We start from the raw sequence: 18,976 nt of genomic DNA, 5'->3' as shown, positions 1-18,976 counted from the left end.
TACTGGATTTAAATAAAAAATCTGCTTCAAGAGATATGTTTATATGTGGTAGATATTTTGCAGTTAGTTATTTTTGAGAAACTTTCTCAAAGGTTTAGATTTAATATGCCAGCCAAAACAGTGGTCCATTACCCATTCTTTTGGGGTTGTGAACTTTGTAGAAATGTTGAGCATGAAACATCAGAAGGCTAAGAAAAGTATAATTTGCCCATACCTTGAGAAAAATAATTCACTAGGTAGAATATGAAATAAAGAACAGAGGTCAATTTTAAAACCTTTCATTTTTGTATGATTACAGCTATATTGCAAATGCCATTTCTCTATAGGAAAGGACTTAAAACATACCTTACCTTTTGATTTCTGCTTCAGGTCAGATTAACTAAAATGGTTATTTTGTCACATAGAAGTTTCTGGCTGTGGCAACATCAGACTTTTAAAACCAATTTTTTTTTTTATTATTATTATTAAAAAGGCCAGCAGCAACAAAGGGTATTTTACAGCTTCTGAGACATTTTCTTAGCAGTTTGACTATCCTACTCCCCCCCCCCACCCCATATACACACCCTTTCCCCACTAGACAGAATGTGTTTTTTGTTGTTGTTGTTTGTTTTTAAGAAATCTACCATAGCTTTTGGAGCAAGTGGAAGATGATATACTTTCTTTTCTAATTCTTGTTTATGGTATGATCTTGTACCTAAGATTTGGGGGGATATGAAAAAATAAAAAGGTTTGAACTTTATTGTTCATTTGTTAACATTGTTATTTGCTAATTATGTGTGGGGTTCTCACTGTTAGTAGGTAGTGAATGTTATGTTTTGATAAAATCATCATGAAGACTCAGATATTTAAGGATCTGTGATCTCATCTCTCTGTAAATCACAACTGGTCCAGTGTGTCTTTCATCCATGTCTTTCCCATAAAGTAGCCATAAAGACCTCACAGGGAGTCTATCAAATGTGTTGGTGGCAGTTGCAATCATTTGATCCTAATCTCCTACAGATACCAGAGTAGCATATAGTTTGTGAAGGGGAACAAATCTTGCAAAGTCACAGAGATGGAAGATTGAATATCATATGTAAAAAGTAACAATTACTCCACTTTGGCTAGGATGTAGTCTGTGTGGAAGTAATGTCCACTAATCATGGAAAAAGTAGACTGATGGCAGATTATGAAGGATTTTAAAAAGCTAAAGCCAGTGATCACCATCCTTGTCTAGAGGTTCATGAGGTACCATTGTCAGAAACCTGGAAACATTGCTAGAGATTAGGAAGAACTGGACAAGGAATGACAGTTTGAAGGGCATAGGTGGTGTTCATCATTATTGCTAATTCATGGTAGCAACTGTGGAAGAAAATTTTGCTTTTGGGATGTTCCCAACATGTTAAATGAGATGTAGTAACAAAGATTTAAGATTTTTATTTCTGAATCATGACTTGTGGTACTGGGCTAATATTGGCCCACACCTCAGCATTTTTATTTTATACCTGAATATTCTTAACAAGGGTTGATTTTAAAATATATTTGCCTAGATACTAGAAAAATCTGAAAGCTTTACACCAAGAATAGAGAGTTCAGGCACAATTTATGAAACCAGATACTACAGAAGGTATCAAGAATGACATGGGAAGAGAAATGTTAGTAGAGAGGAAACAGGGAATTAAAGGAGGCATAGTCCAAAAAGAAATAGCTATTATAGACACTAGAGCTGTTATTTTAATAGGAAAGTGAACACTTTGATAAGAAACTATTTTACCAGTGCAGGTCAGCACTTTTTTCTACAACTTAAAGTTTTAGAGAATTGTTTAGAGTATTGAAAGATTAAATGATTTGTCAGAATCACATAGCCAGTTTGTATCGGAGATGATCCTTGCTTCCAAGAATAGGCACTCTAATCACTATGCCCCATTGCCTCTTCAAAAAGTGAGAGCACCAGTAAACCAAGATTTTATGATACTATATATTAAAATTGTGCCAATTGTGAATTAAAAATACAACTAGACTTGTGGAAATGATGAATCCTCCAGACTAGTTGCAACAATTGAAATTGCACTGCTGATTTCTATTAGAGTAAAAGCAGTATATCTTACATAATTATAAATATAAATAGTGTGAATTTAAACACATAAAAATGCTTCATTGAGATTCATTATTTGTGTTAATCACGATCTACTTGTGAAAACAAGGAGAATGAGAGATTCTTATGCAAAGAGGTTAATTTGATCTTATAAGTATCAATGGGATTTTGTGACAATATGAATCATGAAGATGATGATAGTAATAATAACTAACATTTATTTGTATAGCATCTTAAGGTTTGCAAAGGACTTTACACGTTATATGATTTGATAATTTAATGGATCATGACAAGAATACATTTGTTGTTTCTTTATTCAAAAGGAGCAAAGTAGATGAAAGGAGTGATAAAATGAACTTGGATAAGTTATTGGATCTGTGATCATAATGAATACTCACTCCACTAATGCAGCTGGCATCCACAGACTGGAAGAGAAACAGAATTATAGGTAGAACTTTTGGCTCAGAAACACTGGAGGTTAAAGCAAAAACAGTATTATGGTGAGAACTGTGTACTTGTCTAAAATGAAGAAATCTAATGATTAGTTTGAGAAACAGAAAAACCCTAGTAGAAGAGCTTATTTGTCCTATAGTAATGATGATAGAGGATGTGGGAGGGGAGGAGTGAAAGAGAGATCTCCTTTTGAGGTCTCTTATTATGATTTCATTTCTCAAAAGATAAAAAGTAAAAGAGGAAACTTGTCCCTAGGATTTCATTCTAATCAAGGAAGAACTTTTCTGCTAAAGTTGAGGATACTTAAAAGTAACCCACTCTATCTTAGAGTTTATGAAATATGAGGGATTTGTATTCAGTCTCCATTCAGTCTTAATTCTGATGTTATTCACCTTGACCCACAGTACAGATGAACCTTTTTTTTTGGAAAGGGAGCGGGGTGAAGAGAAGGAATATGGCCAATGCTGGAAATTTTTTTGCTTAGCTGTGCATATTTGTTAAAAACAAATAAATAAAGACTTGTTTTTTTTTAAAATGAGCAAACAATCAAAGAGTCCTAACCATAAAAGGCTACTATGGTGACATGGAAGATGAGAACACAAACTCAGAAAAGGACAGTAATGACAAAATGCCTACATGTGAAGTTTCAAAGGGGAAAATAAGAATTCACCTCAAGCTCAAAAGATTCTCTTGGAAGAACTCAAAAAGAGTTTATAAAAATCAAATAAGAAAGATGTAGAAGAATTATGGGGAAAAAAGGCAACAGCTTGGAAAAGGAAGCCTATCATGCCAGGTTTGGCAGCTTGTAATTTGCCTGTCTTGGGGCTGGAAGGCCTTGTGTCTGATCCTTTCATCCAGGACAGAAGAACCTCTATTGCTGATCTGTGTGGCTAAGAGCCTCTCACTAAATTGTCTGCACCATGCTTGATCTGAGCTGTGCTTCCCTTTTACCCAAGTGAGACAGACATTTCCTGAAATCCTTCCAACTTATTGGGAGCTGGCAAAGTTTCTTTTGTCTTTTCAGTCACTCCAGAATCTGTTTGTAGGCTTGATTTAGCATTGTTTCTGAGGGAAATTTGGGTGAATATTTGGGCCAGCACAGCCTGAAGCAATAAGGTGCTCTGAGGAGGAGATGGAAAATAGCATAGCATGTACCTGACAAATTGAGCCACCACCATTACCACACTGACCATCATTTTTCTTCTGACCCTGATGGTGGTGGTCCAGGCTTCTGATCCCAAGAGTCTTGAGAATAGTTATGCTTCCACTCAAGTTCCCTCAGATGCTATCCTGGAAAGTAGTGCCTGCAGGAATGCAGCTTGGCAGCCACTCCTGCAGGGGCTATAGCCATAACTACTGGAAATCCTGAAAAGCAAGTTTTTGTCATCATAGTCCTTGGCACTGTCAAATAATCAATAACATCAGAAGCTGACATTAATAAAGATGCATCACCATCTGCCTAATTGTTACACCCTAAAGACCATGGAACCTTTCTGATTTGCAACTTTTAAGAGAATGTGAGCTCTTTTAGAACAGGGAATACCTTACTTTCCTCTTTATATCCTTGGTGCTTAATAGTAAAATGCTTTACATGTAATAATAGCTTCATAGATGTTTTCTTAATTATTTCATTAAGAAAACAAAAACATCAAGAAAACATTGCAGTAACAAAACTGGTTAAGTGATTAGACCCGAATAGAAGCCATTAATTGCTTAATAATCATCAGAAAGTTGGACTCTAATGAGAGCCTCAGAGATCCCTTATCAGCCCTGTTTTTTCTCCTACTTTTATCATTGAGGACTTCAATGACATGCTTATCAAATTGTCAGTAAACATAAAACTGTCCAAAAGAGGCAGGGTCCAAAAAAGGTCGTGACACATAAAATGGGCCATTCTCATAATGAAATTAATAGCAATAAATAGAAAATTATACATTTTAGTTTTAAAAAAAATAAGTTTTAGCCATTCAAAAATGGGAGTGTCATTAAAGAGTAGAGACTTCAAGAATGCTGAGCAGCTGAAAATTCTGAAATGATCTTTTAAATATTTAAAGACCCTGAATGTCCAGAATGATAGAAATTATTTTCTTTGTAAGTTCAAGATCATATGTTCTAGATACTGCTTTTAGAAAGATATCCATCCAAAAAAGGGTGACTGTGAGGGAAAAGGATATATCTTCTGAAGACTGGTGCAGAAACTGGGAATATTTGGTCTGAGAACTTTTTTTTGAGTGAAGCAAATCACTGCAGATATTTTAAAAGTTATCCACTTGGTAGAAGATTTAGGTTTATTTTTAGAAGGCAGAACTAGGAAAAGTTGGGTGAAGCAGATTTTACAGAAGCAGATTTTGACTGTGTAAGAAACTTCCTTGTCTATAGTCTGGTGAATGATCAATTATGAGAAGTTCAGTGCTCTTTTTTTATGTACTCTCTTCCCTTATTTTTCTCCTCTATCCCAACTCCCACCATCATCACAAATGTTATGCTTACTAAATATAAAGCATATATTTTTCTGGTAAAGGTTAGTTTAGATACATTGGTTTATCCTATTCTCATCACTTCTGAGCTCCTTTTCTTGTATCATTTTTTTATAGCATAGCATTTAACATCTCAACCATGATGAGGTGATAAAGCAGGGTGCTAATATCTGTTTCCCAGTTTGGCTGTTTTTCCTCTTGGACTTTAATGGTACATTTCTCCCACATGCCCCTGAATCTAGTTTTGCTCTAGTAGCTTTAGCAGACATATTTCCCTAAAAATGTCAGTTTGTAGGTGGGTATGCTGTGAATTTTTATGTGATTGATGCTATTCAAAATAGCTATATTTTTTCCTATGTTTTTTAAGATCACAGAGATAAATATTAAATAACTTCCTTTTCTGGATCACATTTTGTATCAAAGCACAGAATACAAAAATGAAATGTTTTTGTTTTTTTTTTACCCAGTTATTTCAGAAAAGCTTTGCTTTTGAGCTTTTTATATCTATTGTTTTGACACTTTTCTCTATTTAAACCTGAATTCAAAATTGGCAAAAACTCAGGTAAAGAACTATATTCCTATTCTTTACCTTTCTTTACCCTTACTTATCCTCAAAGATTACGCATGTGTTAAGGAGGGAACCCTTGATTTTTTTGTTTAAATTCTAATTCAGTTCTTTACCCTGGGTAATCTAATCTCACAGGACAGCAAGGTAAGATAGTGGATAGAAAACTAGATCCAAAATCAGGAAGACTCATCTTCCTGTGTTCAAATCTGGCCTTAGAAATTTAATAGCCACGTGACCCTTGACACACTTAACCCTGTTTACCTTGGTTTCTTCATCTGTAAAATGAGCTAGAAAAGGATATGGTAAACCATTCTAGTATATTGGACAAGAAAATCCTAAATGGGACAGGAAGAGTTGGACATAACTAAAAACATAAAACTAAATAACTAAAATTCCAATTTCATTTTTCTTGGGTGTTGCAGAGTACAGAAATAACCTTGATGGAAGAATGTTTTAATATATTAAAATAGTTGTATTGAAGTCAGGAGGGATGGATGGGAATTAGATGACATTTGCTCAGATGATTGTATTTCACATTCAATTTCCTTATATTCTAGATGCAGCAGTTAGAATTGGCACAGATGCAGCAAAGAGATGCCAATATCACAGCCCTTGCAGCCATTGGACCAAGGAAGAAGAGACCACTGGACTCTGTTGGATCTGGAGTTGAGGTATTAAAATATACTGTCTATTTGAGAAAAAAAAAAGAAAGACAAAAGTAAAAACATATATGCAGTGCATGAGCTATTTCTTATACAAAATAGGTACTCAATAAATACTTTTGAATTCTGAGATATACTTTTGATTACATAATTTTTCAGGTCAGGAATCTATAGTGATTCTCCAAGGTTTACTACAGCAGATACTAATTTTCAAGACTACCTTCTAAAATGTATCCTTAATTCTCTTACTCATATTTATACCCAACTATTCAAAATTATCCCTAGTTTCTAGGCATACTAATCATATACTATCTTCTTAAAACTACCTGATTGCCCTTATGAATCTTTGTTTAAACTATCCCCAGAACCTAGAAGAGGCATTTGTATGGGGTGCATGAAAGAACACAATATTTTTTACTTAAAAGGAACAGTTTGAGTTTAAAACCATGGTAAAAGTTGATAAATGCAGTTCATTGTTACATTATGCCATTTTTTTTCTTGCCTTAATTGCTTTTAAGTCAAAAATGCCATTAAAATGTCCTTATTTTACTGTCTAAAACTCTCCACCATATTTCATATCCTGCCCTGCCTAGCGTCAGCCCATCTCTGGTTACTTGTTCTTTGTTAATATGCTGCTTGCCTAATTGTCCCCTTCATTTATCTCCATTTTATTTTGAGTCATCTACATATATTATAGCTTTTTATTTATAAGATATAGGCATGGTCAATTTTTCAGCATTGACAATTGCAAAATCTTTTGTTCCAATTTTTCCCCTCCTTCCCCCCACTCCCTCCCCCAGATGGCAGGTTGACCAATATATGTTATGTATGTTAAATATAACATATATGCATGTCCATATAGCTATTTTGCTGATAGTACTTTATTTTAATAGGTTATAGATGTGCAATCATAAAACATTTTCATATTAATCATATTGGGAAAGAAAAACAGACTAAATGGGGAAAAACAACATGAAAACAAGATATTGAAATTAGTATACTGAATTTGAGTAGCATTTTCTTTGGAATTATCATTGTATTGCTGAGTGAGAAGAACTAAGTCATTCATAGTTTATCATGTTACTGTTACTGTATAGGTCTCCTAGTTCTGTTTGTTTTGCTTTGCATCAGTTCATGGTAAGTCTTTCCAGGTTATTCTAAAATCTCCTTGTTCATCAATAATGTTCTGTTACATTTATATACTGCAAATGGTTTAGCTATTCCCAAGTTGATTATCATCCCCTCAATTTCCTTTTTTTTTTTTTTTTTTTTTTGCACCACAAAAAAGAACTGCTCTAAATAATTTTTTATATGTACATCCCTTCCTCTTTTTAATGATCTCTTTGGGAATCAGATCTAGTAGTGGTATTGTTGGATGAAAGGATATGCACAGTTTGATTGTCCTTTGGACATAGTTCCAAATTATTGCTGTGGATTTCACTGAGAAGGTCAGCCATAATATCTTGGGATGAGCAATGTCATCACAAACTGGAACACTTGGAGGACCTCACTCATGCAAAGTTTTACAGGTCATTTTTTATGACATGGTAAAAATATTTAGGAACCATTTCTGATTTGTCTCTTATTATTGATTTGGAGGAGCAATAAGGAGACTTTTCATAGTTATGCTTATCGAGGAATCAAATGATATTAATATTTGCATAGCAGACATCTTGGTGGAGAAACAGTCTTCTAGTCTATATTATTATTATTATTACTAACCAAAGGCTTTTTTGTAGTCATGAAACAATAAACAGAATAAGAAACAGAATTCCAGTCAACTTTGAAACTGAAAGTATATTTTGTTGTAGAAGGTAGTCTGTCAGAACCTTTCTAATACTCATCTTCACAAATGAGTGAAAAAAAGTTCTTATTAAGTGTTTTACTTTGTAAAAGGATTGTGCTATGGAAGACAGTCCTTTCTCTTAAGGAGCCTTAATTTGAATAGTGGGAAATAGCACAAATAAGGAAATAGTGGCTCTCCAAGAAGGGTGTTCTGGTTTGGAAGGTCAATCAAAAAACATTGTTATTCTTGGGGTGGGGGTGGTAGGAGTAAGGTGGGATAGTGGTGGTGGTAGGAATAGGAGGAATGAGAAATAGTAGTATTTATCTTGCACAAGGAATAATAGATTGTCTATTAGAGTCTACATGGGATGACTTTGTTGGCACTCATTGTAACAGTAGATCATTATTGAAGTGCTCTAAAAATTTTCTGTTGAACCTGTTATTATTGATTCTGGTTGTTTTTCTGGACCTGGAATAAGGTCCAAATTCAGATCCAGTTTCAGATACTTGAAGCTGTATGACTGTGGGCAAGTCACTTTACTTCTGTCTACTTCATTTGTAAAATGGGAATAATGCTAGCACCTACCTTTCAAGGTGGTTGTGAGAATAAAGTGAGATAATGTTTGTATAATGCTTTGCATATCTTAAAGTACTTTATAAATGCTAGCTATTTTTGTGACTGTTATTGTCTGAATCATTTAGCCAACTTTAAATGTCTTTTCAATGTTTTATAAGTTGTCTTCTGCTGCACCTTATCTTAAGTTGTTTTCAAACCATTGCTTGTATTATCCTTGGCTACCATATTTCTCTACTTGTTAGTAGATCATATTTTTTCTGGCTAAGATAAAATATTTGAAATCTCTAAGTAATATAATCTAAAACAGTTTATAAAACTTACATGTATAAGTGCAGGCTATTGATTAATAATCTCAGGTGGGGAATTGGGGAAAGGGGTTAGAGAAACAAGCATTTATATAGTGATTTATTATGTGCTGGGCAAAGTGCTAAGCACTTTAAAGATATCATTTCATTTGTTCCTTAGAACAACCGTGTGAGATAGGTGCTGTTATTATCCCCATTTTACAGTTGAGAAAACTGAGTGACCATGGGAGGCTTTTTTGCCTTTTTTTTTTTTTTTTTAAAGTGACTTGCTCAAGGTCACACCAGTTAATAAGTATCAGGTTGGATAATCAGGTCTTCCTGATTTCAGACCCAAGCCTCTATCCAGTGCAACTCCCAACTGACCAGTGATTTCATCTTCAGTGTTGGCTAACTCTTCCATTTGTAGAAATTCTCTCCATTGATACAGATCAGCAGCTTATCATTAACTTATATTTAGAGATCAATGCCTTGTTCTCTGAGAGTTTAAAGGACTTTAAATGACTCGGTAGGTTGGCTTGAATGTCAACTCTTGCTTTCAGAGTTGGGAATCTATTTACTATTCCATATTTTCCTCAATTGCTTTATTATCTTTGTGTGTGTGTGTGTGCACACACATTTTAACAGTTAATATGAATAGGTTATAATGATCAAAATTTAAGGTGGTTGTGAAATTTGGATAGTTAGTTGAAATATTTATAACCTCGTCTGTTTATTTCTCAGTCACAACTTTGAATCAATATAACTATCTTCCAAACACATTGGCTTACTTCAAGTTTTTTAAACTAAACTTTCCTCCTCCCTTTATTAAATCTTTTAACTGTCTCGGTGCATTCTACTTCATCACTTTCACTGCTTAGTTTTCTTGGCTTCTTTTAAGATTTAGCTTAAATCCCATTTCTAATATAAGGCTCATCAAAAAACATTTTTATCCCCTATCCTCTCCCCCTCACTCCCCCTGAAATTAGATGAACAGTTTTTTGTGGTTTGAAAAACTAAACTGTTATTACTCTCTTTTGAGATTTGTGGCTTGCATTTGTGGCTTCAGAGATTTTTGTTAGAAGCTTGGTGCATACAAAAATGTCAAAAGGTATTTAATAAATCTGAGAATTATTTTGTCACTCCTTAATGAGTATTTCTTGGGAATAAGAGTAAAAAATACGTACTTTCAAGTATAAGATTGTGATACAAATTACTTTGCATACCTGACAAATCTTGTCACCAGCAATGATATGAAACTTCCTTTTTTTAAAGTATGGCTACTCACAGGATAGAGGAGTAGAAATTGGTATTCTATATATTCCTCATTTTTTGTTTTTAAGTGACATGAGGCTTCTTCCTGTCTGAGTCATTTTACTGTAGATGACTTTGATGTGGACTTTCAGTCTCCTATTTCTCAACCAAAACCTCATAATTTATCTTTGAGATTCAGGTCTTTCCTAGCAAGTATAAAGCTTTAAGATCCAAATCAAGAAGTACCTTAGCCTCTTTAGAAGGTGTGGTAAGCACTATTAAAGTAGCTTAGCTTGTTTCTTTTTAGATTTGAACAGTTATTTCCTTCATAACCATGTAAGTATAGTGGATAGAAAATTGTTCTTGTACCCAAGCTAGTTTCCAGTCTTACCTCTGACACATACTAAATGTGTGACCTTGGACAAATCACCTTACTTGATTATTGCTTTGGGCGACTACTGAATAACATATGTTGAATAGAATCTGCTGCTATGTTTAGGGAAAGAGTTTTCTTACCTGGAAATTTCTCTAAATTGAAAATCCTGGGTCTAATGTCTCACACTTAAAGTACCCTTTAGAGATAGTGTGAGTACCTTTTCCATTTAACTAATGAAGAAATAGGCTTTAAAATTTTTTTTAATTTATTATTTTTTAATTTAATAGAAAATAGAAAGAAAAGAAAAATAACAAATCAGAACATTGTCATGTGCCAGCAGCATGTTAGGGAGTATTCAAAATATAACAATGTATTTCCAGTTTAAGAACTGGAAATTATTTATTTCCAATAAGAATGAAAGAAATTATATTCATGAATTTCCATCTTTTCTTTACATCCTTGTAGTTTGGTCTTTTGTTCTCAGCCGTGTATTTTTTTTTTTTTTTTAACCTTTTTTCCCCCTTTTCATCTACCCCATGTACCCCAACCAGGCTATAGTTAAGTGCAGCTATATTTAATACATAGATACATACACACATAAAACACACACATACATACTCTGCCTACACACACACATATACACATAAATATTCACACATATACATAGAGCAATATGCATGTATATATATCTACATATATTTAAACACACAGACATTCATTTACCCATATGTAAACATGCATTGAAACCAATATAATGTAAATTTCTTTCAACTAGATCTTCAAGCTTGACTAGCTGAAGATCAATGACTACTAGCCTTACTTTTTTTTTCTAATAAATTTGACTTCTGATCTAAGTTATAATGTTTCTGATCTGGGTTATAATATTTGTAGACATCTATTCTTTCCTATCTCTGCTAAGTCTTCTACTTTAATTCTGCTCCTTAACTTGCCTTGCTATTACTTAACCTCCCCTTAACCATGGATCCCTCCCTTTTTTCTAAATAAAAAGCTATAATTAAAAAAAAGTTTCAAATTCTGTTCTATTTTTTTTTTCATGCTTTATATTGTTTTGTTATTTCTTGGTCTCTTCACTGACTTCCCTTTGCCCAATTCTAATTTTCAGAGTTATTTTCGTCTTTAAGATTCTGTATCTCCTTTTCTAGTTGGATAACGTTTTTTATATAATCTTCTTGTTTTTCTTGGATGATTTTTATTTTTTATTTTTTGTTTTTCTAATTTGATTTTAAAATTTGTTATTTGAGTTCTTCTACAAATTCTTTATGGTCAGGGAACAACAAGAAGCTCTTTTTTACTTCCGTGTCCTCTGAAGATGAGCCTTGGTTTTTTTCTATTCCCATAGTAAATTTCTATGGTTGGGTTCTTCTTTGCTGGTTCATTTTTCTGTTTACACTAATACTTCTCACTAAAACAGACAAACCAAAAAAAACCTTTAATCATGGAATGAGAGGTGATGGTGCCTTTACTTTCACTTCAGCTTCCTCTTATCTGGAACCCCAAACCAAAGGCTCTCCCCTCCTGCGAGTGCTCATAGCCAGTGTCCCTGCCGTGCTGCTTCTGCACTTTGATGATTTCTTCTTGCCCAGAGCCATGTCTCTGCAGCACAGCTGGGCCTAGTATTCCCAATTATCCAAGGATCGCTCAGTCTATCCAAACTCCAAGCAGTCAGAGAGGTGAAAACTCTGTGGTTCCTGCTGAGATTCCAGCTACACCCAGCCAGCCCAAGGGCCCCCCACTTGGTGTTTCTGTGGAACTACTCTGGAGGATTTTATACTTTACATGGATTAATCCCAGCCTGAAGTCTTCAGATCTTCTTGAGTTATACCAGGAGGACCCCTACCCTGCCCCAAGTCTTCTTGATCTTTCAGTTGTCTGTGTTTACCCTGAGGCTCAAATTTGTTCTGTTTGTGGGGAAATTGGGAAAGCTAGAAAATTTTCAACCTATTCTGTCATCTTCCCAGAATCCTCAGGTTCAGAATATGCTAATCATCTTCAGTTGTGTCTCTTTCCATCTTTGTAATCTATTGTTCTTTTAATGGAAATGTGTTTTAAATCCTTCTGAATTTTTATTCTGATAATTTAGCCAATTACATGCACATACATGTTATCCTTTTTTTTTTACTCCATTTTCCCCTCGTCTTTCTCTATACAACCTAAAAATTCCTGGAGAACTATTCTTTAGAATGTAGAAGAAAAAATTAAGTAATGTTGATGAACATATCAAAAAAATTCTGATATGATATGCAGTGTCCTACATTCATGGTCTCTCCATGTCTTCAAAGAAGCTTTCTTTTGATGGTGTCACTTTCATTTCATAATGAGACCAGGTTCTAAACCTGGGTTTAGAACTAACCAATAATTCTAATATTAGAACCTGATGTTTAGAACTTCATTATTATCTTTGAATCTTCCCTACTTATTATTCCCAACCACTAGATCATTTTCCATCCCTGCAACTTTTCCCCTCATCTTTCTCTTCACATTTTCATCACTCTTGTTCAAGTCTTCATCACTTTTTTCTTAAGACTTTTGTTTAGTATCCTGTTTGACTTTTGACTTTACTGCCTCAAGCTCTCCTCTCTTCAATATAATCTTCACATCAGTGATAAAGTAATCTTCCTAAAAGTCCAAGTCTAATCATAACACTCCTCATTCAAAAACAGACTTTCAAGTTCCTGAAAATAAATTATCATTATTTAATTAAATCATTATTTTCCCCCAAAACCCTTCCTTCATGTCTTTCCTTTTATTGTAGAGGTTATCATCATTCTCTCAAGCACAAAGCTTAGGAGTCATCCTTGATCTCTCTTCTCGCATCCTACATCCCTTTTTTACCCCCATATCAAATTTACATTTGCAACATTTCTGGGCCTTTGTGCAGGGTGTGTTCCAGGCCTGGAATGTACTGCGTCTTTATTTCTACCTTACAAAGTTTCAATTAAGGTACATCTCAGGTACCATTTTCTCTATGAAATCTTTCTTGATCCTGACCCAATAGCCCCTAGCTACCTTGCAGCAACTCCTAATCCTCTATTTCACAAATTATCTTGTATTGAACTATTTTTTGCATGTTATTTAGATTAACTTTATATTTTTTTGTTTATGTTTTTATATATGCTTGCCTCCATTAAAATATAAGATTATTGCAAGAAGGGATTATTTAATGCATTGTAATTTTGTTCCTAATATCTGGTATTGGCATATTAATAGCAGTTACCAGTTGATTAATTTTTTTAAAAATGTACTTACTTCAAACTTAAATACCAAAAAGAAAAAAAAAAGGCATGTGCACAGTAGAGCATAAAAGAGAATTCAAAATGTGAGAAAATAAATATTCCATTTCAGTAAGCCTATATCATAAATACTATATACTATATTCAGAGCTGTCCATCTTTTCTTTGCTTCCTTGTAGGTTTTATTTTGTTTCTGATGTGCACTTTTTACTTTATTCTTCCCATCCCCCACCTCCCCAAAGATGTCTACAATTAAGTGCAAATATATTTATACTCATAGATATAAATATATGTAAATATGTAGATATAGGCATAGACAAATATGGATAGATAAATATCTATAATCATACACTTATATATGAATACATTCATTTGTCTTCTGTGGGTGGATAATATCATACTTCATAAGTCTAAGTTTTTTTATGTTTTTCTAAACCCACCACAGCAATATTCCAATCTTATATTATCTAGGTATTTTAAATGGTCCATAACTATATTGATTGATATGACTGACTTATAGTATGATTTTGCTGTTTTTCTTTTAATTATATCTATTTTAGCTTTCTTTGTTTGAGATCAATGATTACTACTCTTAATTTTTCCCCCTAATAAATCCTATTCCTGATCATTGTTATTATGTTTGTGTATCTTATTTTCTATCCCTGCTGAGTTCTCTGCTTTACTTCTACCTAGTACTTTGCCTTGCTATTACTTAGCCTTTCCCTCCCTTCCCCAATAGATGAATTTTTGTCTGTTTGTCATTGCCTGACATCTATTAGGCTTTTAATAAGTGTTTGTTGATTGATCTTATTCCTTTACTCCCAAGATGATTATATTTTTTGAAACTGCTGAATTTCTTCTCATTCTGTATCATTTGTGCATAATATAGTTCTCTTTGAAGATTTTTTTTATTTATATTTTGTTAACCTACTCGTTCTTTTCTAAAAAAATCGAAAGTCATTGATCTACCTTTCTTCTAACATTTCATCCAGTTCTTATTCACTCCTTAAAGATAACTCACATTGGTAATCACTTCTACAAATTTCTAAAGTGTAGAGTGTAATTTGATTTGTGTAAAAGATTTGAACTAAAACAACTAAGTGCTACCTTAGAAATTTCTCACCTTCATATAACTTGTGCTTCAATTCATATTTAATAACAGTTGGATAAAAACAAAGCCCATAACTGAAAAAGTTTTAGAAAGTTTGTCAAGTCATTTCTGGTAAAAAGGAGTGCTAAAAAAAAAAGGGGGGGTGGGGGGAGGCTCTCTATTCCCAAGTCTCTGTAATTTACATAGAGTTCAGAGGAACTGAGAAGCAGCAACTAATTGGTAGCACATAGTTTTTTACATAAAACATGTAGATTATTTGAGCTGCATAATGGTAGGAAACTCTTTACATCAATCTTTTCATTCCATAGAAGGATTTTTGACATCACTTGAGTGACCCGAATTAAACATTAAATAGTTTTAGTGTCTAAGCAGAAAGTTTGTTTTTTCAGCCATGCCAGAGTTTTAGGTTCAGATAATTCAAAACATTAAACTTTTCCTATAGTTACCTCCCTTTTGGGCTTTAAAGAACCCAACATTCCTGTACTAGAGAAGCACACCTATAAAAGCAGAGAACTAAAATTAAGATTTTAAAAAAAGTTCTAATTTTTTTTAAAAAAAGAAATTACTAGTAACCACAAATTCAAAATAGAAATTGTAAGATATTTCATACTATCATCCTATTATAGAAGCTCAGAAATATCGAATGTTGTAACAAGATTCATTATTTAGATAAACTTTTGCTATTTATCTGCACTAGTTATACATATTTGCTATGAAAAGAAAACTGAGGAACGTGATTATAACAAAATTAAGGTTGGCTTTTCTAAAGCTCAGAGTGAACTGATATCAGCATGTTACGATAAAGCTTCCTTACCTTTGTTTGATTCCAGATGATAATCATAGTTAACATGTCTTTTGGATCAGCTAATTTATACTGTGAAGATTGTTATACATTATTCACAGTGTATCATAATCAGACTCATAATTACCTAGGTGGGAAATTTTCCTATTGGAAGCTTAGTGAAAAGATCCTACTATTGCATTTGCAAAAGTTATATTCTCAATCTTTCCAGGTATAGATAGCTACTTTTAACAGTTCTCAGATTACACTTCATTTGAGCAAAACCTGGCATTTCTCTTGTATGGTGGATTATTGGTTTAATGACAGTTCAGACAACCACACCTGAAATCAGAACTCAAAATAATGTAAATTAATAGTCCCAAGAGATTTTACCTCAAATAAGGGAGCTTCACTAATCATAGCCTAGGTTGTGGTATAGCTATTGTTACTATAGCAATATCAAATTATAATAGCAAGCACATACAAGGCCTTATTTTATTCATCCTTAAATCCAGTTTAAAACCATCCTGGAAATTAAGTTATTAGAAATTAAGATGATAATCACATTCTGGAGTTTCACACTATAATAGATACATGATAGTATACTCAAAACCTAGAAAAACATTGGCTTTCACATCTGAAGATAGTGCATATTGACCCCTGACACAAAAATAAAATCCTTAAATATGGAATCTGTCAACACTAATTTGACTCAAACATGTAACTTCAGTGTATCCATCCTATTCCAGGTGAATTTTCATAAATAATGGCAAAACAATTTGTCCAAAAAAAAAAAAAAAAAAAGGCCTATTTCATTTGTAAGAGATCCTAAAATTTAACTGATAGTATTGTCGGCTCTTACATGAACTGAAGCTAAGTAAAATGAGCAGAACCAGGAGATCATTATACACAGCAACAACAAGATTATGCGACAATCAATTCTGATGGATGTGGCTCTCAACAGTGAGATGATTCAAACCAATTCCAACTGCTCAGTGATGGAGAGAACAACCATCTACACTCAGAGAGAGAGGAGCTGAAGGTGGTTCACAATATAGTATTTTCACTATAGTATTTATTGTTGCTTGCTTGCATTTTATTTTGCTTCTTTTTTTATTTTATGTTTTTTAATGGTTTGATTTGATTTTTCTTGTGCAGCACAATAATTATATAAATATGTATGTATACATTAGATTTAACATATTTCTATCATGTTTAACTTGCCATCTAGGGGAGGGTGTTGGGGAAGGGATAGAAAATTGGAACATAAAGTTTTGCAATGGCTAATGTTGAAAAATTGTCCATGCATATGTTTTGAAAAAATAAAAAGCTTTAAAAAATAATAATAAAATAGGGGGCAGTTAGGTGGTGCAATGGATACATAGAGCACCAGTTCTGAATTCAGGAGGACCTGAGTACAAATCTGGCCTGATGCTTAACACTTCCTAGCTGTGTGACCCTGAGCAAGTTTCTTAACCCCAACTGCCTCGGCAAAAAAAAGAAAAACATGAAAGTTCATTGCTAATAACCACTATAGTGTGGTTACTGATCTAGAGCTAAACATGTTGGAGAATGAAGTCAAATGATAGAATTTCCAGCTGAGCTACTTAAAAACCTCCAAAAATGATGCTCTTAAAGTCCTGCTTTAGTATGTCTTAAAACAGAATAATGGCCACTGAATTGGGGAAAAAAAAAAAAAAAAATTAGTTTACATCCCAATCCCAAATTTCCAATTTGAACTCATTTCAAATGTCAATAAAGTTATGCTTAAGCTTAGCTAATATTTGCTAACATTTTCTGAATGGAAAAAGGAGTTCCAGAAAAAAAAAATCTACTTATATTTCATTGACTATGTTGAAGCTTTTGACTGTGGATCACAACAAAATATAGAAGACCTCAAAAAGATGGGAGTAGCAGATCATCTTACTTATCCCTTCAGAAATTTGTATGAGGGCCAAGAAGAAAAAGAATAAAAAAAACGGAGCAACTGATTGGTTTAAAATTGGAAAAGGAGTATTTTTTACAACTATGCTGTATATTTATTTATTTAACTTATTAACCTAATTTAGAGTGCATCATATAAAATACCAGGCTAGATGAATCAAAAACTTGTTTTGCTGGGAGAAATAACAAAAATCTCAGATATGCAGATAAAATCACAGAGCAGAATTTACAAGGAAGTTAGGAGCCTCTTGATTAGAGTAAAAGAAGAGAGTGTAAAAATTGGCTTGAAGCTTAATAGCACAAAAACTAAAATCTTGGTGACTGGTCCCATTATTTCCTGGTAAATAGAGGGAGAAGAAATGGAAGCCATATCAAATTTTATATTCTTTTGCTCAATGATCATTGCAGATAGTGACTGCAGCCATGAAGTTTAAAGATTCTTGCTTCTTTGAAGAAAAACTGGCAAATGTGGACTGCAGGCTGAAAAAGGAGAGATACATCACCTTTATGACAAAGATCTTTATAGTTAAAGCTATGATTTTTCTAGTGATAGTGTATATTACATGGTAAGGAAAGATGAGTACTTCAGAATTTACTTCTTTGAACTATGGTGATGTAGAAGGTTTGAGATTCCCATGGATAACAATGAGATCAAAAGCAAATTAACAGTTCTTTTCACAAGAAGATCAAATACTGAAGCTGAAGTTAAATGCTTTGGCCACATAATGTTAAGATGTGATTCATTGGAAAAGAACCCGATAGGGAAGATTAAAGCAAAAGGGAAAGGGAATGGCAGATAAGATGGATTGATAGTATCATGTAAACAACAAACATTGTATAAATATCGAGAGATAATGAATGATAAAAAAGTCTTGCTGATCCCATGGACCATGGTACACTAAGATTTGGACATAACTGAAGAATAATAGTGTTGCCCCCAGTCTCCTTGGATGATTAGCCCAAGAGGACTATTAATTTGAAAGAAAAAAAAATAAATTTGAAAGAAATTTAGGTTAATTGTAGCTCTCTTATGAGTATTTCTGAGTAATTCTGCAGGTTAAGATACCACACAGTCTCTTAGACTTTACTATATTCCACCTGAATCCTAAGGTTACTCATCTGGTTTTTGCCATGCAGATTGATCTTGTATATATCAGTCCTTCCTCCTTTAAACCTGAGATCATAGAGACTGTTATGGGCCAGAACTCTGAACTTGAAACAAAGGATTCTTACAAAGTACTAAGTCAGTGGAATTGATAGAGACAATAGTTATCTAATTTAGCATGGTTCAGTATGATTTATCTAATCTACAAGATGTTACGGGCCAGAACTTGAAATAAGGTACTTATATTACTTATTTGAAATTGAGGAGACAGTGGTTA

At 33.5% G+C, this 18,976-nt stretch overlaps 1 protein-coding gene across 2 annotated transcripts in view; it reads left to right on the top strand.

Annotated features, from left to right (window-relative positions):
• Positions 1-18,976, top strand: part of TAF4B (TATA-box binding protein associated factor 4b) — a 162,963-nt gene that overhangs the window by 103,247 nt on the left and 40,740 nt on the right. For both annotated transcript variants that reach the window (XM_031946496.1, XM_023496188.2), the window contains exon 14: positions 6,130-6,243. In XM_031946496.1, coding sequence (XP_031802356.1) covers positions 6,130-6,243 — 114 coding nt within the window. The remainder of the gene's footprint in view (positions 1-6,129; positions 6,244-18,976) is intronic.

The sequence above is a fragment of the Sarcophilus harrisii genome, chromosome 1 (genome assembly GCF_902635505.1).
Source record: "Sarcophilus harrisii chromosome 1, mSarHar1.11, whole genome shotgun sequence".
Lineage (NCBI taxonomy): Eukaryota > Metazoa > Chordata > Mammalia > Dasyuromorphia > Dasyuridae > Sarcophilus > Sarcophilus harrisii.
This window is presented reverse-complemented; position numbering and strand designations above follow the sequence as displayed.